The sequence below is a fragment of the Camelus dromedarius genome, chromosome 7 (assembly GCF_036321535.1).
Source record: "Camelus dromedarius isolate mCamDro1 chromosome 7, mCamDro1.pat, whole genome shotgun sequence".
Taxonomy (NCBI): Eukaryota; Metazoa; Chordata; class Mammalia; order Artiodactyla; family Camelidae; genus Camelus; species Camelus dromedarius.
Genome location: NC_087442.1, coordinates 14,307,281 through 14,335,267, shown reverse-complemented (window position 1 = coordinate 14,335,267; position 27,987 = coordinate 14,307,281). Strand labels below are relative to the sequence as shown.

The following is a 27,987-nucleotide window of genomic DNA, read 5'->3' as shown; positions in this document are numbered from 1 at the left end:
CCCTAATTAAAACTCTGGACACCAAGGTTCAGATGGCCTCCTTGGTTGGCAATATGCTATATGTAGAGTCACACCATGACTGCTGGGAGAAGTTAGCACTGACCCATCCACTGGGAGAAGACAAATGGAAGCTCCTTGTGTAGAACTGTCCTGGGCTCTACACCATGCACCTCTCCCCTTGGCTGATTTTAATCTGTATCCTTTCACCGTAAATGGCTGTAAATGTGAGTACAACAGCTTTCAGTAAATTCTATGAGTCCGTCTAATGAATTATTGAATATGGGTGTGGTCTTGGGGATTCCAGAACCCGCACATGAGGGTGGACTTGGGAACTCCTGAATTCTGCATAAAGGTATCCAGCTGGGTGGTCTCGCACATGAACAGACAAACTATTGTGGTTTTCTTCTTACATTCCTGATGAATCCTTCTCTAGTTCAATATTAACAAACATGAGCTTTGGAGTCAGACAGACTTGCTACCTACCAGCTCTATGATCTAGCATCTCTCTAACTCCCTAGATTTCAATTTACTCACCATTAAAATTGTAATAATCATCACATTTCCCTCACAAGAACACAGTGATGTTTAAATGTGAAAATTCATAAAATTCAATGCCTTGCCCCCAATGAGAAATTAATTGGTGTTCCATATAGTTATTATTATTATTGGTGTGGTTACTCTCCAGTTTCCTTTCTTCCCTCATAATCCATGGATGTTGAAATTATCCAAGTTTCTCTCCTGGGTCTTTGTAGCCAAGACTGCTAGTCATTCACCAAAATCATTTTTCAGTTCTTCCTGAACACACAACTAGATCCTATTACCCAGTCTCATTTGCAGTTAGGTGTGGCCACGTGACCAAGTTCTAACTGATGGGACATGAGTAGGAGTGGGGTGTACTGTTTTTAGACTTGGCCCATTAAAACCTCCCACATGCGTTCCTCAGTACTCTTTTCCCATACTGGTTACCTGGGAAGTTGGCCTTTGGGATGATTTTAGGAGCATTCTGATGAAGATGTAAGAGCAACTGTGGGTCTAGGTTGCTGAATGACTGTGTGGGACAGGGCCTACACCTGACCCAAACTGGAACAGTCCTGGTCTGTTACACAAGTGAGAAATAAACTTCTCCTGTATTGAGGCTTTATATGTTTGAGTATATTATTTATTGCAGCCTAGTTTACACCAACTAATATGGGCCTCTTCTCTTTGCTCACAGTTTTGTCTGGATTTCCTTTCATTGTCTACGTCTACCCCCAAGTTATTTCCCATACACTGAACAGCATGTCTAATCTCCAAGCCATGGTTTCTTCTGCTCCAACGTCTACTTCTGGCATTCTCTCTGATATTTTACACTGCTTTAAAATTAACTCCCTTAAAACATAGCTGTGATTATGCCTCTCTTACTCAGGACGCTAAAAAAAAAAATCTCTATTGTTTATAAAACAAAATCCAAACTTAATCCCACATACTAGACCTTTCATTAATGGTACCAAGCTGTCTGCATTATTCACCTTCCTACAGCCTACTCTTTTGTCACTCTTCCCTAAATATAGTCATATTTTCCTTTTCTGTGCCATGCTTTTATTTATTCCATTCTTCCCACTGAGCTACCTCTTTCTCTCTTCTCTACACATATCTTGAAACACCATCTCAAACAGTACACAACTCCATCTGGGCCAGACAGAAAAAACAGCTCTCATACTTCTAAATAAAGAGGACATTTCTTCTGTATTAGTGAGTGCGGAAACAAGTCTCTATGGACAGCTGTAGATGTATGTGGATAGATTTAGCCCCTAAGAGTAGAGATCCACCTGTGTAGATAGAGACGTAGATGATTCCTTGCTCTCAAGTTCTCCTTGAAGTCTTAGTAATAGTAACAGGTAAAAAGATGAACGTTGTAGAAGGAGAGTGTCGTAGACTGAATGACGCAAACAGACTACACTGATGCCCGAAGCAAATAATCTGCACAAAATGAAGACATCTGCTGGTAAAAATGTTTTGAAAGAATAAGAAAATTATAAATACGTATCGTATGTAAATATCCTGACAAAATCAGAAAGAGAAAAAAAATCTGGACTGTCTCCACCCGAAAAGCTTCAAGATAATAATAGGTAAAATCTGTCTTGCATGGTTTAGATCTGTGCTGGCCAATAAGCATATGGCTATTAAGCACCTGAAATGTGATTAGCCTCAATTGAGATGTACCCTTAGTGTGAAATTCACAGCAGATTCTGAAGAATTATTTAGTGTACAAAAAAGAATGTGAACCCTCTCACTGATCACTTTTATATTGATTACATGTTGAAACAGTAACACTTGATATATCTGGTTAAACAAAATATGATGCTAAAATTAATTTTACTTAGTTCTTTTCACTTTTTTATAATGTGATTACTAAAAATTAGACTGTTTATGGCTTATCTACATTTCTGTTCCACAAGATTAGTGTAGATAATCCCTTGCCAAGAGGCAAAAGGTTAAACCTAGATGCTTCTCACTGACCTGTGAGGTTGTAGGAGTCTATGATTCCCACCCCCACAGCCAGTGCGATTTAATTTAAAGTTCTCACAAGTTTAGAAAATAAATGACTAATGAGGGTGCATGAAGTCATGCTAGTTCTGTCCCACTATTAACATGGCTGACCAGGGCCAGGACCTTCACTAATGTATAGTCAGTTCCTCCAGCCATCTGATAATTTTATTAATCTGACTTAACGCTTTCTGAAGAGGGGAAAGATACTAGATAGGAGTCACTGCTGGTGATGACATCCAAACCGGAAGGTAAAAGAGCGGAGGCCTGGAGCTTGTAAGGAAGGCACAGGTCTGCTGGGACCTGCCATCTGAAACAAGACTAAAATGAGAACATGCACACGTGCATACGGGTACACACACACACACACATACATATATATACATACATACACACACACACACACACACACCTGCCTCTTCCTTCAAGGTCTCCAAAGATAAGATGACCTAGTTTCATGCCCCAGTTTAAACCAATCCCGCATGAAGATTCTGTTACCCTAATCTTGTCCCTGAACCAAACAGTGAGGCCGTGCACCAACTGTGCTATGCTGGACCTGCCTAGGAGAAAGCACTTCTTTTCTCTGCATTATCAGTTACAGGAAAGGAAAGGTGGTCTGATTTAGGATCTGGCTCTGTTTGTGCCAACGCTCTGCTTTCTACAGACTTCAGGATTGGAGGAAATTTTCCAAGGAGGAAGGAGAAAGTGCATTGAAATCAAGGATGCTAGGTTTAAAACCAATATGCTTTTTAAGAAAGATCTTGGTGGCTTTTCCACTACTGCTTTGGAGTTGTTTAGGCTGTGTAATGGGCACAAGCAAATTACAGAACAGTGGGCACAGTGAAGACCCACCTCCTATGTCCTCTGCTATAACATTAAAAACAAGGAAGAAGTCTCTAAGCCCAAATTAAGTCTCCGTTGCAGGACATCTCTTAAATGCACGTGACATTTAAGAGAAGACACGCATTATTTGTGCAACAGACTCACTTCGAAGCGGGCTAATTCACTCTAAGTTGGAAGCTTGGATTCCAGCCCAGGAGATGAGACTGTTTTTCCTTTTTGAGCCTTACTCCCTTCCTTTCTAGCAATTGAGCTTGTTTTCCCCAAAACTGGCTTGGCTGACGTTCATGGCATGGAGTCAAAGGGAGCAGCCCCCGTAGGTTGTCACCATGAAAGGGAAGAGAGGATGCCAACAGGAAGAACGAGAAGATGGAAAGCTGTGTCTGCTTTAAGATTTAACACAGTGCGCTGGATTAGGAACGACGTTTAAGAAGCGTTACTTGGGACTCAGTAGCATAAATCCATTTATTCCTCAAACAGGCTTTTGACTTGTGTCTACCAAAGCCTTTCGGGAACTAGAGATTATCTGAGTGCCCATCAACTCTCAGTGCAATGTCCCCTTCTTGCTGATGGAGCAAAAAAGCTGTAATCAACTAGTCCCTGACCTCTGTTAAGACAGCTGCTGGGTCCACGAGGCTCTGTTGTCCACTATGCAGACCAAAACAACAAGCAGAAGACATCGATCCTCTCTTCAAAGTGCCTGAAATCTAACTAGGACCTCGAGTAAGAAAGTCAACCAAAAACCATGAATTTGGCTCTATGACAATGCTCGATAGGGAGAGGTGTTATGAGGGATCGAAACAAGCAAACAAAATAAACAGAACTAGTTCAATTAAAAAGATGAGCATAGCCTGACAGAGAAGAGCAGACATCTCTGTAGGAAACAGCAGTGTTCATGCTGGGTGGAGCTGACTGTCCACTGTGGTCAGCAGGAGACCCTGATCTGACTGCCCCCCACCAGTAAGGGTTCTAGCCCTGACATGCACTGGGGGAAAGGCCTGTGCACGGCAGCAGGAGTAAAGGTTGGCCAAGGGTCCTCAAGGAAACGAGTGCGCGGGGCAGAGACTCCTAGAAGTCATAACAAACTATTTGAGCAAAAGAGAAGTTTCTGGACTTCGAGGAACAGGCAAAAAATAAGAGAGAGAGAGACTGTGTATCACTGAGTAGGGAAATGAGAATATAACGATGGAACACTTAAAGGAAATTATTCAGTTTATGTACCCAAAGCATAAAAACCGATTCCCGCAATAGTCTTCTCCCGGCCAAAACACACAGGTGCCTACAACCTAGGTGCCTACAACCTGGGCTCCCCAGGGTCTCAGCACCGTACAAGCCAGCCACTCCTCAAAGCCCTTAGCAACAGGATGTTTAGGAAGCAACTGTGCGCCTTCTGAAGACTCTGGCACATGCTGGAGTCAGGACAGGGTCCTCTGGGGATGCTACGATAAATAGAAACCTGAGGACAAAGATCCAAATTCCAGGTCCACCCTGATTTGTCTTGCAACTGCAGACGCACCATGAACAGCTCTTGCATCTGTTTTCTCACTGGTGAAACGAGGAGAGAGGAGGTGACACAAGTCAGGGGATCAGAACACTGTAGGCCTTTGAGACAACCCTCATCCCCTGGGCCAAGCGGTAAGGGAGTGAAGAGAATGTCAACCCGAGAGTCAAGGGGGTGCAATGCAAAACAAGGCAATCTCAGTAGCCCTTCTCCACCCCAGTTATGCCAGAAGCATCCTTTAGCTCTCCTGGGGCCCCTACCTCACCAAAGGCAAGACATTGAAGCTCCTCCTTTTTTAATGTTATTTTAAAAAATTGTTGCCACTCTCCTCATTTGGGAGACTCTTGAGAGGCTCCAAGCCAAATCAGTGCTCAATAAATAGTAACAGTGAATAGGTAAAGATTGATCATTTTAATATGTTTAGTCCAGAAGAGTGGGCCAATGGAAGATATGTGGTCGGGCAGCTTTTCTGTAAGGAAGCAGACAAGGAGGTGGAATAAAAGAAATGGCAGCAGGTCAAGCCCAAGGACTAGTCTTACACTTTAAATCCTGGTTTAGTTTCTTAAACAAGTGGGCCAGCGAAAGTAACATAAGTAAAGTTGGTGTAAAGCCAAAAACTTGGAAGAATGGGCAAGTCACAGCTTTAAAAAAAAAAAAAAAAAAAGGCCTTGAAATGTTTTTAACAATTTGCTTCTTCCTCTCTTCTGAGAAAAATCTTTTACATGATCACAAAGAAGTGTAGGGCTGGTCACTCTTTGGCTTCTGTTTGCTAACAGCAATGATGGTTTTTTTTCAGAGTCACATCTTCTAACTTCTACCACATCAGACCTCTAAATTAGCCCTCAGTTTTCCCTCCACTGGTGAAGTGTTTCCTGTCACCATGATAATTCATCAGGCCACTAAGACAGGGTGGTCACAACCAAAGGGGAGGGGAGCTTGAAGATCAGCTATGCACAGACCCAGCCTTCCTTCCTGTCCGCTATTCCCCCACCATGCACTGCACCTCCCACCACCAGCCCAAAATACCATTCTGATGAAACATTAGAGTGCACACCTCTTTACAGGAATCAGAAAAATAACGCCTTCTAGTCCAGCTTCAGCTCAGGAAGGGAATTTCTTTCTAAAAGCATTTTCCAGTAACTATCTCCAACATCCAACGGGATGGAGCGCCCCTCCTCACACTCCATGCTGTTCTCTGTCTCCTCTATTCTAGGCATCCCCACTCTGCATTTTAAGCTGTCCATGTCTTTTCTGCCCACTGCACTTGAAGCTTCTTCAAGGCAGAAACCGTATCTTCCTCACCTCAGAATCCCAAGATTCTAGAACAAAGCAGGTACTTGACAAACATCGATGAATTAATGAATTCATAATTACTTTACTTCTGAATAAATAAACCTGCAGGTTGCACAGTTTATAGAGAACTTCTACACTCGCTGTCACCTTTGATCCTAGCAACAGTCATGAAGTCCCCCTTAGGGAGGGGTCACAGTTGTCCCCATCTACAGGTGAGGATGTTGAGGTTGAAAGAAGTCAAGAGGCTTGACTGATGCCACACAAGGGGCAGAGAAATGATTTAATGAGCCTTTCTATCTAAATGATCTGAACTCTCTTGCATCTCAAATAGAATCTTGCCTCTCAAATAGGGTCCTGCTACTTTAGATCAGAGGATTTGGAACATCACGAATATTAAACTAACTTTCTTTTTACACACTCTCATCACTGGTCCATGCATATCCCTCTTTCATTTTATTTATCTGTTTGTTTATACATTTAATTCTTTTTAATTATGTAAACACTAGTGTAAATATATTCTACACTCTCTTGCAATTTAAGAGTTTATTAAATAACTGTCCTGGAACAAAGGGAAACTCCAAGAAAGGAACATTCTTCCTGAACACCAGCCCAACGTGCACAGACACTAGCTGAGTCTCGGCACTCCATCAAGGAAGAAGTTGCACTTCAGTTAAACCCAGTCTTTGCCAGATGCTTCACACACTGCGTACATTGCTATGTGTCCAGAATATAAAATAAGGATATTAATAAGTGTGTTCTTGGGAAAGAGGGAGAGATATGATAGTATAAAAGGACATTAAATCATGACATCGGTGCTAAAAATATATTAAATGGAGTTTAAAAACACCTCTTCTTTCCCCAGCCCTGCATGGTCTTTCTCATGGAAGGAAAAGAACATGGATTACTCCCTCTGTTCAACTCAAGCGGGAATGCAAAGCAAAATTCATCATCAAGGCCAGACCGTCAGAATCTCAGAGCAGCCCTCCCTCTGTCTTCATACTGTGTCTTACATGCCATCAAAAAGGGACAACACCTTTCAGTTAGAGGTGTCTTCAACCAAGAACTTGACTCACCAAAGACCTCAATAAATGTATCCTAACTGACTTAAGAATTTCAGGCTGCAATCCGCAACTCAAGCGAATCGCTTTTGTAGAGGTCTTTTGGTTAAACATTAAAATCAGGTAGTATCACCACCCCACTGATACTAGACCCATCTCCCTTTGGGTCAGGGGAGGAAGTTTAGCAAACAGGAGGACATGGAGTGCCTGCAATGTAAAGTGAGGTCATCCTCTCTCGGGGAAAAAGGAAAAGAAAAAACACCAAAAAAGACAAGGGCATCTTGAGCTAAGGAAATCAAGCTTAGACTTTGTGACGTTGCTAAGAGTAAACTCTATTCATCGCCAGCTTGGCAGGAACCATAAAGCATGTGCACAGAGGTGCTTTTTGTCTCACAGCTGCAAACCCAGGCAAGAAGGCTTCAAATGATTCAGGAAGTTTTTATTTTAGTCTTCAATATGTCTGACTTCAGATAGATAAAGGAGCTATGTTCCTAGGAATCTGGAAGTGGAGCTACGGTTTAGATACCTAAAGATGGGGCAAGCAAACAGTATTGAAAATTATTAAGGAAGTCTTGCTGGTGGCTCTAGAAATCCTGAGAATGAGAGAGACACACATGCAACTGAATGATGTTTAAATGACACAGCCGACACCTACACTCCAGTCCAGAGTCGCTCTGGGCTCCTTCGCTGGACCGTTTGCCACAGGAAGGCTGAGGGGATGTGCAGGAGTCAGGTGCTGCAGGCCTGCCCGGGAGATTGCTTTCCTGCAGCAAGAAGAAAAAACACAAAGAAAAACCAACATCAGAAGGTAATCCAGAGCTAAAAACTTCCCGTGGGGTAGAAACGATTCCTGAGTTGGTCTTCCACATGTGAAAACCTTTGCAAAGGTCCTGGAATCTATCTTTAAAGTGCTTGGTGAAGACAGAGGGTGGCAGGTCTCAAAGGGCAGGGAGACTGAGAGGGCCACCTTGGGGCAGTATCGCTTCAGGACTAGAAACTAAAATGCCAGCCCCTATTCAGGGTAGAGGGCAGAATGCAGGTCTCTGTGTTTACACAAACAGACCCAACACTGGGCTGATAACAATTCTTGGACAATTTTAAAGCTGCCAGAAATTAAAAGCAAAAAAAGTAGGCTCATGAGATCTTCCACTGAATTCTTCCTTTTCCCAACAAAGAGCTCGCCAAGCTGGTTACTGCCCCGAGTTCACTCTTGCGTCTCTCAAGAACATCCTCCCTGACCCTTGCAGAGAACTTCTACAGATGGCTTGAGATTCTAAGTGAGAAAAAAATGATTTGTATCTGCCAAGAAATTGCACATACTGAAAGATCAACACCTTACCAAGGTTCACGGTAAGAAAAATCCCAAACACGTTAGTTGGATTTTAGGTTTGTTGAGTGGAACATAATAGAATTCAGGTCAGAAAGGAGGGAATGAATCAGGAGAGGTGGAGAAAGTCATGCCTGATCTTGGTCTGCAAAGATAAGGAGTTGCTTCAGCAAGCAAAAGTGACCACTGCTGAGCAAAGGGAAAGGAGGAGAGGTAAGAGTGGAGTGGAGAGAATAAGGACAGCAAGATAAAGGAAGAAAACTGGGATCGCCCACGGAGAGCTTGTGGTATCATCATGAATAATAGAAGGTCAATTTCTGAACAGCTCCATCAGAAATGTCAGACGACGGTCTCGAGTTTAAACATGACTGCTGACTTGTGGATTAACGAAGTGGCTCCCTGGAAGGGAGAGAAGCTCTCCTCCCAAAGGTGTCCACATGTGCTCTGGGAATCACCTGAGCTAGAATCGGGGCTGGGGTGGGGGTGGTCTTGTGATGCTGCAGCTCTGAGTCCTGAGTGGGTCTGAGGGTGAGGTCCAGGAATCTGCGCTTACCCACGGTCCCCGGGTGCTTCCTTCTGTCACTAGAGTTTGCACACTGCTCTATGAGCAGGTAAGAGGGTTTTAATCTTAAATGGAACCAGAGAATATGAAATGGGGAATCTCATGCATGTGCCCTTCAGAAAACAAAACTTAAGAACTAAAAGACTAATTTCCAGTAAATGATTGATTTACAGGAGACGGAAATGTATCACTTAGCCAATGAACATCCACCAAGAATCTCTGTCCATCCTCAAGCCAATGAACTTGCGGCTTGGGTTCTGGCTGGACTCTCCCCTCTTTGCTCCCCTTGCCCATAAGAACAGCATGCTCCAAGCCAGCAACAGACTCGCCCTGTAGCTTCCAACGTTTGTGCATCCCACATTGCAATTCCTCTGCCATTCCCAAACAAACTCAATTTCTAATCATTTAAGCTTGCCTCTGTTTACCTCTTTATTGAGGTTGACACAGCAAGTATGTTCGGGCAGGTCGGGGGGCACTAACTCCACCAGGCCCATCACAGGGGAGCCCGAGCGGAAGCATCAGCCACTTCGGTGACGCACTTTACCCCCATTAGCTCTCTGCAGCCTGTCTCACAGGAGGTGACATTGCAGTAAGAATCTGCCATCTCTGGCTCTGGACCGGCAGACGCACCCAGTCCCCAGGAGAGGCCCAGATCCTCATATGGAGGAACAAGGCTACATACAGACAATAAGACGGGAAGAGGAAGACAGTGATGGTCAAATATATGATGAATCCCCTCATAACCAAGCAGAATCCAAAAGCTTTGTTGGATTTTAGAAGGCAGATGATCTCCTTGTACTGTTCACTGATCTCTGCAACAGACATGGAATTTGTGAAGTGGAGTACGATGAACAGCAGTCCCAAAACCCAAGAAAAGACTGGGTAGAATCCAGAAAGAATCTAGGATTGTGCAGCCAATAATCAAGGACCAAATATGTCTGAGAGCTCAGCAAGCGGCCAGCCCTGTTCTTAATCTTCTTCTTTTTTGCCTTTCTCTCTCTCTGTCTCTCTCTGTCTCTGTCTCTGTCTCTCTCTCTCTGTCTCTCTCTCTCTCTCATATTCCTACACAGGAAGTCCCAGACACAGTGGACAGATCTTTGGTAGTTGGACGTGATCATATCAAGCTTGCTGGCAGCCTACTTTCAGGAGTTCCTACTGGGCAGCAGGCAATGTACTTGCTTTATAAAACCCCCCAAAGAGTCATTACAAGTATGCAGGCCTTTAATGATGACAGTCTGATGACACAGTATTCTTTTCTTCCTCACTGTCATCACTGCAAACAATGAAAACATCAATTTTGGCCCCTTCCTCCAAAGTATATTCCATTTCGTTGAGCCACAAGAAAAGAATCCTGGAAGATTCTTATATGGTGAGCCTTCACCCCCCCAGGCATTTTTCTTCCACCTGAATTCAAAGAACTTCTTTAGTGTTTTGCATTAGGACTTTTCTCTGGCTTTGAAGGACCCTGAAATGGTGATTCTGAGTCATAGTTTTTACCACAAGGAAGTCAGATCTCTGTAGGGCCAGAATCTACAGGTTCCACCTTTGATTCCTTAGCAGTCCCACAACCTAAATTTAAGTGTTCCAGCAAAAAACCCCACTAAATGGTACCTATGCACAAAGCCTTAGAACACCTGAAGAATTCCTAAATCTTAGGTAAATGAGAAAAATATAAATCCTTCATTTTTTTTTCATGAACAGCCACAGAGAGTTGTGATCAGAAAAAAAAAGAAAGCAGAAGATAGGAAATAAAATTCTATTTTCAACAGTAGAAACCACAGGACAAATGCATTTAACTCATCAGAAGTTGGAGACTGACCACCGAAACCCAATTACTCTTCCTAAAGAGGACTGCCAGGAGAGGGGGGAAATTGCTCAAATAATCAACTTAGGCCTCAAGGGATGTCTGTCTCTGGAAGTGCACTGTGGCTGTAAAACAGGAGACATACAAACATTTAATCCCAGCTTAGCCCTGCAATGAAACTACAGTCAAATCACACTCCTTCCCAGCCTGTGAATAAAAAAGGATTAAGTAAGGGCTTTCGTTGATTATTTATTCCTCATTGGGGATGCAAATTTAGGCTGGTTTTCTGTAACATTAATAGAAGAAAATTGCATATCTACTACACAAACAAACATTAATTTGGGGGAAAATAAGTAAGAAACATCAAAGTGGCTGCCAGTGTATGACTGTGAAAGGGCCTCACAAAAGGACATTAGATAAGGAAGAGAATAGGAAAAATGTATAGAGGTACTACGGGGGGTGGTGGGGTGGTGGGAGGTAACTTCTGATTATAGCTCTCCATTCTTCTAAATAACCATGGGAGAAAACTCTCTTTCCCAACAGTTCATATATGTATCCACATTTTGTTCCAAAATAAGAATGCAATTTCACTATTTCTCAGACCTCAAATAAAATCAGTGTAAGTTATTTTTCTATTTGGAGTCATCCTGGTTGTAAAAGATGACATTTGAGAGTCTGGTAGAATCTGATGTGTGTTGGGGGGCTTTATGTTGCAATTTGCTCCAATCAAAAATCAATGGGGTTTCCATTTCTCATTCTTTCCTCCTGCTCAGGATTCTCCTGAGCCCACAGTCAGTAAAGCTGTGAAATGCCAATGATTCTATTAATTTTACAACAACATTTTGTCAGGGATGACTATAATGGCAAAAAAAAAAAAAAAAGCATTGAAAAAGAGAAGTGTAATATTAACTGTGAAATAGATATGAAAAGAAAGCGTTTCATAATGCAGTTTCAGGCACATAAAGTCACAATTAATGTTAATTACCTGCCATGAAAGAACTTTAACATATTTAAAGTACACAAGCCATCATACATTTCAAATAGCCTTCTATTATTTGCTTCACTTCATTCAATAAGACTATAAACTCCTAAAGGACAGGGCTCAATTCATCTACTAATCTTATTACATTCTAGCCCAGGGCTGGACACAAGCACATACTCAGTAAATGCTTTCTGAATTAATGAATGAACTGGACCAAGAAGCTAAGCAAAGCAGCTTGCTGATTAGATCAAGGGTTGAGAAATCTGATTAGGATGATTTGAATTATACCCCAGGCCTTGCATTTCAGTGATATTCTTTCCTGAGAGGGCCAGAAATCCCTCAAAGCAGCTCTTTAACAGATAAAGGCAAACAGAGGCAGAATCCAGCGTTAAGAAGCCTAAAAGACATCAAAACAGCTTTGTGACTAACATGAAAATGGAATCCCATTGCTACAACATTTGTAAAGGGCATATGATAGTGTTAATATCTTTGTAATGTATTTATTGAAAGAAACGTGCAGTACGTATTCTTCATAAAGAGAATTTTTTTTTAATTTATGCAAAGACATAAAAGTAAGTGGTTATTTAGCCAGGATACTCTCATCATCCGTCTTGCAAATTTCTCTCAATTCAGTCTGGCTCTACTCTTACTCCAGGTTTGTGTGGCTCCTGGAATCAACCCATCCCCATCTTGCCAACTCCCTGTCCGAATGATGCTACCTACCTGTGAGAATAGAACAAGGCGTCTACCTGCTGGGAAGGGACACTCCAGAGATTCAGGAGGTCCCCTTAGCCAGGAGGTCTCCTATGACCGGCAACATATGAGAGACTGCTGGACTCATCTTGTTCTGGAAAACAGAATCAGCTGCCTAAAAGGTGACTCTGTACCTTGGCTGAACTCCCCAAGTGCCGCCAGCAAGACCTTAATTACGGTGCACCTTGGTGTTTTTCTCCCTGATAAATGGACACTAACTCTGCCTATATTCAAAGCAGCCTTTAGTGCTTCTTGGCTGATCCAGACAAGCTGCCTGCAAAGGGTAGTACACCCAGTAAAAACTTGTCTCAAGCCCTGCACGAATTCCAAACATCTCACCAGATTTATGTAGGCAAACAAACCTTGTGTAATTATTTGAGCCTAAATCTTAATTCATTTTACACATGACCATCTTAATGTATACTGAAATTTTCAAGAATGTAATTATTATTGAAACAAAGGTTGTGTTTAGTTTCCTAAGGGTTATAAGTCATTCAGAAAATCACTGTTGGCTTTAATTCTTCAACATATTGCACCTGCACTACTGTACATTTGTAGCCATTACTTTGGTTCTACAACAGTGGTGCCCAATCTTTGCCTGTGGTGGGGCTTGAAAATCAGTGTATTTAAAGGCCTTCCAGGTATTTCGAACGTGACTTGTGGGCTGAGAATCACTGTTCTACATAGAAGTGCAGCCATGTGACGACTTCACTGCGTCTGCTAATGTGACTAAGGCCTGGCATTTACATATTGAAACATATTTATTCATTCAACAATGTATTTACTGAATGTCTATTTCATATCAAGCATGGTTCCAGATGTATGGGATACAAGAATGAGTAAAACCGCCATCAGTTGTGGCTTTTGTGAAGCATCTGGCAGGAAGTACATTTCACCAGGCACTGTTTCATTTTACGTATGTTATGTACCCCTCACAACGAGGTAGGTACTTTTGTTATCCCCTCATTTATAATTTAAAAAAAGTAGAGCACAGAACAGTTAAGCTACATGTCCAAGATCACACAGATGGGAAAAGTCCAAGTGAGGTTTGAATCCAGGCACCTAACTCCAGACTGTTCATACTTAACCGTAACACAACCCCGCACCTGTATGAAGTGGTGACAGATACACTTAATAGCAACAGAGACATACAGTACCATACTACCATGCTAATTTTGTCATTGCTTTCATTATAAATGTCTGATCTCTACAAGAACATAAGCTTCTAGAAAGAGGCCAATTTGGGAGGCATTCACTCACACAGGTTAAGAACACACCTTACCTTACCCATCACTAGCTATGCAGTCAAGTTGCTTGGCCTCTCCTAGCTTCAGTTTCCTTATATTTAAAATAAGAACAACACTATCCAACTCAGAGTAGCTATGATAATTTTTTTAACGTGTGCAGGATGCTTGGCACACGACCAGCACAATGAACAGTCACTACTATAATTACTCTTGTATACACATACTGGCCACCCCCACAGCATCCAGCCAAAGTGAGGTATATGGTAAATCTCTGAATAAACACGTGCTTCTCATTCGATTGCGCTCACATTTTCTAAGTTCCCCGGACACTTCTGTTCATTCAGTAAACATTTAACAAGCTTCCACTATACGATGGGCAGTTCAAAGGGGTTATTCAAACAGAAGACCCTTCTTCTAGTCATGGTAAATAATTCTGTGGTTGCCAAAGAAATCATTCTTTTTCCGCAACTTCCCTAACCGCCTAATGCAAAATTAAAAAGCACCACACTGTCCCCTCAGACAAGTTTACCAAGATATCTTTTTAAAAATGCAATCCAAATGACATTGGAATTATTTAACGATATTCATGTAAATGAACTCAATACCAAAAAGGTATTTTGTTTGCTTGTTTAATCTGCAAAGCAGACGGGCTGCTGAACGAACGCCCCTGAGAACTTGTGAACTCATCTGTTAGACGGGATGTGTTTCCCAAGCCTAATTTATCATCAGCACATTCCTAAAGCAATGCTGGCATAGGGTTGATGTGGCGTGTGGCAATAAACCTCATTTTGAAATTAAGTGAGATTTCTTAGCTGGGATTCTCTCAAGAGTTAATGACATTCTTCTCCTTAAGGTATCCGTTGAGGGAAAAAGTAATCCTGAGGAATGGAGAAAAAGTAATCATACTGTTTGGGGTTGAATTAAGCTCCCCCCACCAAAACTCATCTGCTGAAGCCCTAATCCCCAGTACGTCAGAATGTGACTTTATTTGGAGATAAGGTCTTTACAGAGATAATCAAGTTAAAATGAGGTCATTAGGGTGGACCCCTAATTCAATATGGCTGATGTCCCTATGAAAAGGGAAGATATGGACAGACACATACAGAGGAGAATGCCATGTGAAAATAAAGGCAGAGATCAGGGTGATGTGTCTACAAGCCAGGAAAAGCCAAGGACTGCGAGCAAACCACAGCAGCCAGAGGCGGGGCCGGGAGCAGATTCTCCCTACAGCCCTTAACAGCAACCAACCGGCAGGCACCTCATCTCAAACTTTCAGCATCCAGAACCATGAGATAATGAATTTCTACTGCTTAAGACACTCAGCGCGGGGTACTTTGTGATGGCAAACCCAGCAAATACACATACTTCAATACTAAATATACACACTTCAAAGTTAGACCCCAAATCGGGATGTAGTATGACAGGGTTTGGCTGACTTCAGAATGTCGACTTCACTTTTCCAACTGCCCCCATGAAACTTTGGGTACCTTCCTATCATAATTCTACCCTTCAGAAGCTGGGGATACTAAAACAGAAACACAGCCCTATGAAAGACCACTGTTAAAAACAACATTCTCACACAAGTAGATAGTGAGCATCTGACAACGGTTTTTTGTTTTTTTAACTCATTAATGAGGTATCAAACAGGGGAGACAAATGCAAAATCAAGATATTGTGCAGGGGAGGGTAATAGCTCAGTGGCAGAGCACATGATTAGCATGCACGAGGCCATGGGTTCAATCCCCAGTAACTCCATTAAAAAAAAAGAAGAAATTGTGTATTACAGATTGATTATTTATAATACTCAGGAAGGAAATGACTAAAAAGACTGCTAAATGTGATGTAAGAGTAGTTAACTTTCCACAGGTTAATAAGACCTCAGCCTCTGTGGCATTAACTCTTCTTTTGGTCTATAAAATCACGACACATCAGATTTTCACAGGTTAACCTCTAACTTTACGGGATATAAATTGTCAGCACCTCTATCAATTGTGGATAATTAATCAAATATACAGAGACAACAAAATTACAGTACCCAGGAGCATCAGGCAAGAGTCAATTACTAAGAAACAAGGTTCTGCCTCAATTGGAGCAGGCTAGTAAGAATATGCTCTTGTAAAATAACGTTTAAAAAAATCAAACAATAATCCCCTTGCCACTGCTGAACATTGGGATAGTTTTCTTCTCACTACTCGTGGTTCAAACTGTTAATTAGAATCTGTTGCGAAGCTTTATGTGTGTCTGGAACATTCTGGAGAACTTCACAAAATACACAATCTTCCTCTCCTAACAACTATAATAACATAACCTATCGGACACCTAGAGTGCATCCAACATTTTTTGACCACTTTGTCTTCGGCTGGAAACAGATGTTTTCACGTTTCCTGGAGACCATGTGGGGGAGCGCCAGAAGAAGGATGGGCAAAGTAAGAAGCAGACCTGTGATGCGGCTGTAACAGAAGCCTCCGGTGATCTTACGTGAGGTCCTGCAGAGGGAAGGGCCCTCAGAGCTGTCCCAGCCAGGGGGAGACAAGGCTTGGAACCTCTCCATCAACCAGTTGCTGGGCACGGCACCCCCTGAGAGAGCACAGCATGGCAAGAGATTCCCTTAAGCCAGAGGCAGTGCCTGGGCGGGCTCAGCTGTGGACCATCAGCCGCCAATAATCCTCGAAGATGGAAAAATAAGCACTGTGGTCCTGAGAAGGCACATGGGCAGCAACCCATGGCATCCACTATACACCTGTCGGCCGAGGGGGGCTTAAGAGTATTTGAGGAGATGCGCTGCCCAACCAGAAAAATGTGTGAGGAGCTGCCATACCTCAAAACAGACTGTGCGAGGAGCGGACAAGGAGCGAAACAGCACTTTACTACAATACAAGCGGGTGGCGCGCGTGGCGGGCGGTGGCGGCGGCGCTCAGCACTTTCTTAGTTCAACAAGATGGCGCGCCCCCGCGTGGCGCACTTACTTTTAGCTATTCTGCCCGCACATGCGCATCGTTCATTTCTTTGTCCATACTACTTACAGAATGCTGCCAGCGCATGCGTACCTTTACTTCCTTTGTTCATAAGGCTTACATAACTGGTGCATGCGTAGTGTTTACGCTACTGGCGCATGCGTACATTTACCTCTTACCAGGTGTAAGGTATTGTGAAATTTGGCCTGGGCCCTGGGGCCTACTCACTTAAGGCTGCCCACACTCCACCCCCTAGGTCGTGGGGACCCTGGCCCATAAAGCAGAACACTGTGTGAAGCAGATCCCAGTTTGAGGAGTGCTCCGTTAAGCTTTACCCCAAGTACAGTGCCCTGTCCATTTAGCCAGGAGATATGAGCATCCGTGGGTGCCACATACCCACAGGTATCCTGGCAGCAGGAAGTTGGTAGGTTTTGTGCCAATCAAATGCCATCTATTTCACCAAGTAGAGGCATTTACATTGCAAGTGATGTGGGCACATAGCCCTTTGGGGAGCCACCCCACTGGGTGTTTTGGGGCCTCACATTCAAACTGCTGGTCAATACAAAAGGGACTTAGACTTGTCAATTTTATATGAACAAGTATTACCATAGAGTAGGTTCCCCTGACTTCCAAGTACTGATGTGGGGCAGGTTCCCCCGACTTCCAAGTACTGCTGTGGGGCAGCTTCCCCCGCAATAACTTCTCTAGTGGGCTCATACCAGAAGGCTTCAGTGGCAGGGTGCAGTGCTACTGCAACCCGAGTGGGCGGACTGCCCTTGCAAGAATCATCTGTATACTAAGCAGTTCTCCCCAGGAGGTGGCCCTTTCCCTTCACGATGGGGACTAGGCTTGAAGTCCACCCCCTGATGTGGGAGCATCTGTATGGCAGACGCAACAATATCAAGCCGTTCCCCAGGGGGACTAGGCGCGGAGTCCACCCCCTGATGTGGGAGTGTCTGTATGGCAGATACAACAAACTCCATAGGCCCTAACACCTGCTGCAACTCTGCAGCCAAGGGGCTAGCGGTGTATTGGGCTCTGTTTCAGATAAGCACCCCACTTCGTCAGAGTTGGGGGTCTGTGCAGTCCCCAATTGGGGTTGCTTTGCCCATGTATGTATTTATCCTGCAATGGGGTATGTGGTCTGTACCTGGACCGCTTGCGTCCCCATCAGGTGTTCAGTGGCTATCAAGGATGCATCAGTTGCTAACAATTATGTCTCAATAATATTCATCCCCTTTTTACCGCTGAGACCAAAACCCTATGGGCACCTTCCGTTGCCCATGTTTTTTTGCCAGAAGCCCCAATCATATCCATCTTGTCCACACGGACTGTTAACGAGAAAGGGAGGTCTGGATCTATAGTGCACAGCGCTTGTGCTTGGGCCACTGCCCTCTTAGTTTCTACAAATGCACTGCACATTCGGCCTCATCTGTCCAATCCCGGACATCTCTCTTTTTAATCAATTTATAAAGGGGTTTAGCTATTTGGGCCAAATGAGGGATAAACACCCACCAGTATCCCGGAAGACCCAAGTAAGTCTGTAACTGTTTTAACCGTTTCAGGGCGGGAACATGCCTGGATCTTGTCTATCACTGCCTCAGGCAGCACTTTTGTCTTACCCAACCAGACAACACTCAAGAATCTGACAGAATATCCAGGTGCTTGCACTTTGTCCTCGTTCATGGCCCACCCCCAGCCCGCCAGGGCTTCTCGCAGAGCTGTGGCACAGGTTTCCAAATCTGAAAGAGAATCAGATGTTAGCACTGCCATTTATATAATGGAACAAACGAACGTTATCCGGTTTGCTCCATGTGGCCAGGTCCTGGGCCACCAGGCCTTGGCACAGAGTGGGGCTGTGCAGTTATCTCTGCAGTAACACAACAAATATTCTCAACCACAGTGACAAGTACCCGGTTCATGGGACAGCCGGTCCATCAAGTCTGTTATATTTGGCACAGCTGCGTGCACGGGTTGCGGGGCAGTGACTTTGTTCAGTTCTCCATAGTGCACTGTTATCCTCTAGGAGCCGTCTGGCTTCCACATTGGCCACACTGGAAAGTTATATGGGCTATGCGTAGCCCGAATTATACTGGCTTCTTTAAGCTTCATAATAGTCTGTCCTATTTCCTTGTGGCCCCTGGGCAACTGATATTGCCTGACATTCACCATTCATGTGGCCTGTGGCAGAATCAAATTGCATCATGAGGGTGTCCCTGTACAACTGTTTTCACCATGCAAACTCTCAGGCAAAATTTCCCTTGAGTAGTTTGTATTTGCAATCCATGCAAAATGTCTTTTCCCAGGGTATACTCAGCTACTGGGGATATATGCACTTTATATGTAGCAGGGGGCAAACGGCCAATACCCAAAGTCAGAGTCATTCATTTAACTCACATTTACATGCTTCCATACACTTCTGTATCAACCCACAGTCCCCAAAAGCGATCTGGATTTCCACACAATAATTTAATTTCGGCTCCTGTATCTACTAGTGCCAGTACCCGCTGTTTATTTGTAGAGGACCAGTGGCTATCAGTCCAACATGCAGCATCCAGTCGTCAGGGTTCCCCACGTCCCGGACGCCTTGGCCTTCCTCCTAGTTCGGGAGGAAATCAGCAAGGGCCATGAGTTCCACCAGATCCACCCGCTGCCGCTGCAGGACTGGTCTTAGATGCAGTGCAACGGGAGGGGCCGGGTTTACCGCTCACGAAGAAGCGGTGGAACTGGAGGTTCCACTGGAGGCAGGTGTCTTTCTGCTGCCCCAAGTCTCTGCTTGAGTTCCTCTTCCTTGCGCTGTAACCGCTCCATTTGCATCTGTATTTTACCTGAGCTTCCCCGTCAGAGGAAGGGGGAGCAGAAGGGGCACTCACTTCATCTTGCCGACTACGCCAAATGTCAGCCGAGGGGGGCTGAAGAGGGATTCAGGAGGTGCGCTGCCCAACCGGAAAAATGTGCAAGGAGTTGCCATACCGCAAAACAGACTGCGCGAGGAGCCGACATGGAGCGAAACAGCACTTTACTGCAATACACGCGGGTGGCGCGCGTGGCGCGCGTGGCGGGCTGTGGCGGCAGCGCTCGGTACTTTCCTTTATTTCAACAAGATGGCGCGCCCCTGCGTGGCGCACTTGTCTTGCTTTTATCTATTCTGCCCGCACATGTGCATTGTTCATTTCTTTGTCCATACTACCTACATAATGCTGCTAGCACATGCGGTACCTTTACTTTCTTTGTCCATAAGGCTCATAACTGGCGCATGCGTAGTGTTTACGCTACTGGTGCTTGCGTACATTTACCTCTTAGCAGGTGTAAGGTATTGTGAAATTGGGCCTGGGCCCCACGGCCTATTCACTTAAGGCTGGACCCCATAGCCTACTCACTTAAGGCTGCTGACAACACCCCTGATACTCATAACAAACTTATGAAATGGATAATTTTATTATGCCCATTTTCCTGATGGACCAACTGACATTAGAAAGTTTAAGTAACTTATATAAGCTAATTAGTAATAATGCCAAGACTGGAGCCAGATGTCTGGTTCCGAAGGCCCCATCACTTTGCATTTCCTCTGAAGGGGTGGGGGAGGGAAGAGAAGAAGGGGCATCAAAGGAGACAGAGAGAAGGATGGAGCGGATGGAACAAGGCCTGGGCCTGCAGGGCTGGAAGTGATCTGTGAAATGCTCTGGTGGGGGGTTGGGGGGTGGGGGGTGGAAGGACACTGTAGGAACACAGTCTAATTTCCACTGGAAGTTGTTGCATTGCTGCGATAGGAACGCCTCCTTTGCTGCCCCCTCTGTATTTCCCACCTGCACTTACATCTTCAGGGAAGCCTGCTCCTGCCCTAAAGGCAGTGGGGCTTTATGAATGTGGAAACTGAAGAAGGGGCTGAAGTTTACATCTAGGTCAATGAATACAGAATAGACTGCCTACTGGGATAGAAAGATAATCCGAAATTGAACAAATTTAGAAAAAGCATGAGCCTGGGAACAGAAATAACCTTAAGAACATAAGCCCTCTGGGAATCCACAGAATTTAGGAGAAAGAATTTAGATTTCCATAGGGTTCTCCTAGTAAAACTAGCAACAGGAAACATTTCTCTTTAGAGCCTCCCTCCCCATTTCCATGCTAGAACACAGTTCCCAACCTCCTTCCATTTCCCATCACCCTGGCACCTTTGCCACCCCCACCACAATTTTGTTCAACACATAATATCACTGAATAGATAACCCAACACAGTTTTGTCAACTGAAAACAGTTTAGGATATGTCTTTCATAAGGACAGTCTCAAAGGCGACTCAGGAAATGCAAAAACCTGCCTGACCCAAAGGAATGGAGTCAAATGATATTCAAAGTGGTTAAAATAATGTTCCTAAGCTACAATGCAGAATATTGTAAATGTAGATGCGGTGGGGGTGGGTTAGAGGCAGAAACTTACAGCCTACTTCGAGGTCAGCCCTGGTCATAATGGCTAGGTTTATAGAGAGGCTCAAGGGTGCATAGCTGTGTCTTCTCAACTTGCATCAGTGAGAGAAGGGTCCTGGCAAAAAAGAGAATTCGCCTCAGATGGTTCTGATGAAGAGACTTCAGTAAAGGAATTACTTAAAAGCAAGGTTAGAGAATAAACCACTACCTGATTGCAAGACTTACAATAAAGATAAAGAAGCCAGGAGCATGTGGTATTGGAGAAAAGAGATGTCAAGGCACCTGGAGACTAGAGAGCAGGTGACTGGTTGTCTTAGTGCAATAAACCAGAATCAGTAACAAACCAACCTACATCTCAGCCTTCTCTTTAGCAGAGAAAGGAAGTCCAGGCTCATCAATCTCTTCTCACATTTCTTATTTTTCAAATCTTTGAGTTGCATTTGCAACTCTACCAAATTCTCTCTGAGATCAACTTGGCTCTCAGCTGCATCTCCAAGTTCTAGGTAGAGAACAAATTACCTTACTTAAGGTCAAATAGCTAGTTGGTGGTAGATCCAGGAAGAGAAATCAGGTCTCTTCACTGCAGCCCAGTTTATTTATATTAGCCCTTTTGGGTTTGTGCCCATCCCATCCAATCTGGACAGGTGTACATGTCCCTTCCATCTTCCTACCTCCCTAGCGACTAACTCTTCACCATCCAGATCCTCATGCTCTATATGTGTCCTGCAGGCCCACCTGCAAAAAAAGATATTAGGATAAAAACTTTCAAGCAGCTAGAAAGAGAAAAAAAAGTCCCCAATCAAAAAATCAACCTTTTATCAAAAAGGTATGTCTTAAAAATCTACAGGTAACATAGATAACATTTTTCCCCTAAGATTGAAACAAAATATATCTACTCTCATCACGTCTATTCATCATTTTACTAGAAAGTCCTAGCCAGTGTAGTAAAGGAGAAAAATAAGTAAAGAAAAGAAAAAGGCTTACAGATTGGGAAGGAAAAAGGAAAACTATTATTACTGGCAGATGGCATGACTGTGTAAAATCTCACATAAACTACAAAACTCTACCAGAATTAATATGTGAGCCTGCAGTCATAGTGTACAGAAGCCATATACAAAAATCAACTTATTTCTATATATAAGCAACTACAAATTGAAAAATAAAACTTTTAAAATACCACAAAAAATGACCTTCAAAAACATAAACTATTAAGGTATAAATCTAATAAAATATGTATAAGATCTTACACTGAAAACTATAAAACTTTACTGAGAGAAATTAAAGAAGCTGTAAATAAGAAGAGATATATTTATTTAGACTCAATACTGGTGAGATGTCAAATCTTCCCAAAATGATGCATAGATTCAACAAAATCCCTATCAAAACCCAGCTGACTTTAAAATGTACACAGAAATGAAAAAAAATAGTCAAAAAATCTTGAAAAACAAGAAAAAGTTGAAGGATTTTCACTTCCCAATTTAAGACTTACTATAAAGACAAATCAAGAGTATGTGATATCAAAGAAAGAATTGACAATTAGATCAATGGAAAAGAACAGAGGTTCCAGGAATAGGCTCACGCATGTACGACTTTAAAAGCAGCACTGAAACAAGTCAATGGGGAAAAGAAAATCCTTTTAACAAATGATGCTGAAAAAAATGGTTATTTGTACTGGAAAAGAAATGTAATCTTGACCTAACAGGGGCTGGAATGTCTGTCAAGCCCCCGTGCAGACACCATAACTTGTATGATTCTTCTCTCTGAGCCCCTCCCCCTCCCTCTCCCTCGTGGCAGCCAGAGAGTGAGAGAAGCAAATCAGCTTCACTAACACTGTGCTCCAAGCACGGCAGCACGTTCTCCTCCGTCCTCCCTTTACTTTATATTGATTTACAGGACTGGAGAGGAGAAGGCTTGGGTGGAGTAATTTCCTGATCCTGACCCCCCCCAACAGGTGTCTGACCTTAACCACTGGCAGCTCTCTAAACTCAGAATGCACAATACTTAGTGTGTTTATGGTCTTCAGCCTTGAGACTTGGCCATAATTCTAAGATAACAGGAAAAAACCCGATCAGTAAGGGCTTTTTAAAAAGGGGGAGGCGATATCTTTAGGAAAAATAAAATGAGTTTCAGAATTAGACTTTCAGGCATTCACTATTTACATTCGGTGCCTACTATGACTACACTGCAGTACAACACACTGCCGGTTGTGCAGAGGTAAACAGAACACTCATGGTCCCTCCTCGTGTTGAGCTTATGACCCTGGTAAAGAAAACAGTTAATAAATGAGTAAATAAACACAGGAGCTATTGCTGAGAGAAACAGCTGTCCTGAAGGGAACAGGAGTAATGGTACAGAATGGGAATGATGGTGATTTGGGACGCTACCATGAGGAGGTGAAGGATTCAAAGCAAACTGGAGTCCAAGTCCAGCTCTCTTACTTGCTAAGTACATCACCTACCTATGACCTAACATCTCTTTGACTCAGTTTCTTCATCTGTAAAATAGGAAGAACAATTTATACCACATGGGCTTGTGAAGATTTAAAGTAAGAATATTAAAGGCACCTTTTCCTATTATTTTCCTAGAATGCAGTAAAGGTTTTTTAAAGACATCTAGGGCATCTATTCTCATTAAACAGAGGGTTTGCACCGTAAAGTGGAAAGTGAACTGGACCAAAGAAAACAAACAAACAAGATAGATTCAACACTTATTAACATTATAACTTTGGGCAAGCCATGTAACAGCTCCAATTTCTCCTCCTCAATTGTTCAAGAGCGAAGACAATATCTTACAGAGTATATGAGACTATCAACTATGTTAAAAAATAAAGATATTTATTTGTAAAGCCCCGGTATACTTGATATGATAAAATAACAAACATACACACTGTTAAGCAGGGGTGGATTTATCATGAAACTAATGAAGCTTGAACTTTAGAGCCTCTCACCTGAATAGGCCACTACGATTACTGGGAGTCCCAGAATTTTGCCTGTGGGAGAGTGAGACAGGTCGCAAGGAGGAAGTATTTATGTGTAAGCATTTCTGGTGTATTGTCTAAACAGATCTCAGGAAAAAGAGGGACTAAATCTCAACTCCATTCACAGATCTACAAGAAAAATATGTCTTGGATACTGGCACCAAGTGATAAAAGGAAAAAAAGGTCTTCCCTGATTCTTGATTACAAGCTAGATTTACACAGGTTTGTTCGCTGGGTTGTCCCAAAGACCTCAACCCAAATATATATTATGAAGTAGCTGTGGATTAATAAATTTCCCTGAGTGCCTAAGAAACAAATACAAGTCCTTTAAAATTGGAGAAACCAGTTTTAAACCTAGGTCTCAAAGAATTCCAAAGAAGCACAAAGACACATGAAATCTCTATCAAAGATCACAAACCCGAGAGTAAAAAGGACTCCATGAGAATAAGCAAGCAAAAACAACAGACTCTAGAATACAAAAATCGTCATAACTAGAATATAAAATCACTGTTTGATGTTTTAAAGAAATTAAAAATGGGATTAAAATTAAGATTAAAAACAAGAGACTATAAACAACTATTTTAAATGAATTAAAAATAATAAGGAAAGCTAATTAAAAGCAAATAATAAATGGGTACAAGTATATAGAAGCAACAGAAAAGAAAAATTGGCAAACTACAATGAAGATCTAAAGAAATTATTTAGAATACATAATAGAGATAGAAAAGATGAAAGGAAAGTTAAGAAATGTAGAAAACAGTGAGAAAATATATCTAATATATCACTAGAAATCTACTGGATTTCAGAAAGAGGAGAGAGAGAACTGGGCCAAGGCAATATTTAAAGACGTATTAGAAAGTCACTAAAACACTCAGACAGAAGGAGAGCTTTGTTCACGTGGTGAAAGACTCCATATTTTAAAGATGTCAGTTCTCCCCTGAATAGATCACGGATTCATAAACTTCCAATCAAAATTCCCATAGGCTTTTGACAAGGTAATTCTAAAATTTATACATAAGAGCAAGGAACCAGAGTAGCCCAGACTCCTGAAGAAAAAAGCTGGAAATGGGATTAGCATTAACAGATATCAAGACTTGTTACAAAGTGTTAACAATCAATACAGTGTGGTACTGAGAAAAGTTGAACAATGAAACAAAAAAAAAAAAAAAAAAAAAAGAGAGAGAGAAATTCAGTAACAAACCAAAAAAAATATATGAAAACCTGATTAATGACAGAACTGGCACTGTAGGATGGTGAGGAATTTTCAATAAATGGTCTCAAAAAAATTGATGATCCTTGTAGAAAAAAATGAAATTGGACTCTACCTCAAAGGATACATAAAAATTGATCTCAGGTAGATTAAATATGAAAATGTGATATAAAAAACTGGGTTAACTTTTAGAAAATAATATAAGAAAGTATCTTTTTTATCAAGGTGGAGGGAAGCATTTAATAAATAGACATAAAAATTGATAAATCCAATTAAGTACTTCTACTTATCAAACACACTATGAAGAGAGTTAAGCCACCAAATAAAGATATTCTCCACAAATTTAATTGATAAAGCATTAGTAGAAATCAATAACAAAAAGAAAAGACACTTCCAACAACAAAAAAAGGGAAGTGAACAGATCTGAACTGGTACTTTACAGAAGGAGAAACCCAAATGGAAGGAAGGAAGGAAGGGAAAAAGAAGAAAACACGCTCAAATTTCAAAGTTTAATTTTCAATATTAACTCTTGGAAACATTAACCATTGGAAAGATATAGAACTTACATGCTGCTAGACTTTGGGAAACACCTGGTGTTATCTATGAACACTGAAGATGGACATCCACAATATACCAATTACGCTCCAAGGTATAGACCCTAGATATCTCTGGCACATACACACAAGATGGTATCAAAAACATCATAGCAGCACGGCTTATTATAGAAAAAATATGGAAACAGCCCAAGTGTCCAAAGTAGCAGAATGGTAAAGACATCACAATACCTTCATAACGTGAAATAATACTCCATAGCAATGAAAATGGGCAAGCTACAGCTCTGCAGATTGAAGAAACAGAAAGAACATGGGAACCCAATCATGATGGAAAAACACCAATTCCAGAATACTTACAGTTGTATCTCATCTAACACTTAAAAAACACAAATAGAACTATGCTGTGTATTCTTGAGGGCATGGAGGTTAAGAGCACACAAGGTGACCAGACTGCCCGAGTGGGGATTCTGGTTACTACACTAACTGTGAGATCAGACAGTTCTTTAACCTCTGTATACCTCAATTCCTCATCTGTAAAATGGGTCTGCCTACTTCTGAGGATTGTTTTCGGGTTAAATGAGTATAAGGCACCTGTAAGTGTCTGGCACATGGAATCACTATATGAAAGTTTTATGTTGCCATCATTAAAGATATCAGTATTTGGTAAAATAAATAAATAAAAAGCAAGGAATAATAAGTAAAAAATATTCAGCCCAATTAGAGGAGGTTCGAGGATGGATTAAGGAAAATACCTAGGTGGACATAGAGGTAATGGTAGTACCTTTGTTATTAAAATGGGTAGTGAATTCTCAGTTATTTGTTGTGTTATTATTCTTTAAAATTTACAATCATTTTATACACATTCTGTTGTATTCTATGTTTTCTCCTTTCAATGTAAAATACTTTTAATCTTTGTAAAGTTAGAAACAGAAAAGGCAGAGGTGCGTTTACACAGTCAAGTTACTACTGTCCACTCAGAGTTGCCACCCTAGGAAATACTACACACACTCTCTCTCAAAAACAGATGGCGTTTTACTGAGACTCCAGTATCTTGTTCAAAATAGTAGCAATTTCTCTTCTGGGGGAAACGCCTTCTGAGCCTGCAGCCCTTCTTTTGAACATTCTGAATGTGGACAGCTCTCATCCTTTGAGATTTTATTTTTATCCAAACAGCAACAAGCTATTTGAAACCCAGCTTGGTAGGTGAGATGAGTGATTTTGCCCTATGAGAGATAAGTGAGATAATACTGTGTTTCATAAAACAGTTTGTCGAAGTAATTCCAAAAATTAATGGACTTCCAGGTTTAGGAAAGTAATCAAATCCAGGCTCCCTCACAACTCAGGAACTGGTTCTGCCAGAACCCTGACAAATGGCCAGTCAGTGTCAGATTGGAATTTACAAATAACACCGTAGAGCAGAGGTGGTGATAAGCATTGAGAGTGATGCATTAATCTAATTGCCACATTTTCTAAATTTATAATCTTGTTATATTTTATTGGTTAATATTGGACCATTGTTTCCATGTACAGATATCAAAATCCAATACGTATTCTCAGGCGCATTAGCTCTCTTTCCCAGAGGAAAATAAGTGCAGAAGCATTCGTGTATGATTCACCTAAGTCACCGATGAAAGCAGCAACCAGCACATGACCAAGTGCAGAATTCTGGCTCAAACAGAAACCTGCCTCTAGTTTGGAATTAATCAGTAGTATCTGTGGGCATGGTTTCCGTCCTGACAGAGGGAAATCATGAAAACCAACCAGATGCATTGCTGAAATTTAGACACGAATCGTCTACGGAATTTCCCAAATCTATTAGTATAATAATCCTACCCAATAAATGAAATGAAGCTAATGACATATATTTATTTTATTTACATATATGTATATAATGTACATTTTATTTATGTAATATATATATTATATTTATGTATATTTTATTTATTTCATGCTAGCTCATTGTAATTTTTCCTTTCT

The 27,987-nt window shown here is 42.1% G+C and overlaps 1 protein-coding gene across 2 annotated transcripts in view; it reads right to left on the bottom strand.

Moving 5' to 3' along the window:
* Nucleotides 1–27,987, bottom strand: part of DGKI (diacylglycerol kinase iota) — a 395,126-nt gene that overhangs the window by 249,544 nt on the left and 117,595 nt on the right. For both annotated transcript variants that reach the window (XM_064487331.1, XM_031455444.2), the window contains exon 2: nucleotides 7,874–7,982. In XM_064487331.1, coding sequence (XP_064343401.1) covers nucleotides 7,874–7,982 — 109 coding nt within the window. The remainder of the gene's footprint in view (nucleotides 1–7,873; nucleotides 7,983–27,987) is intronic.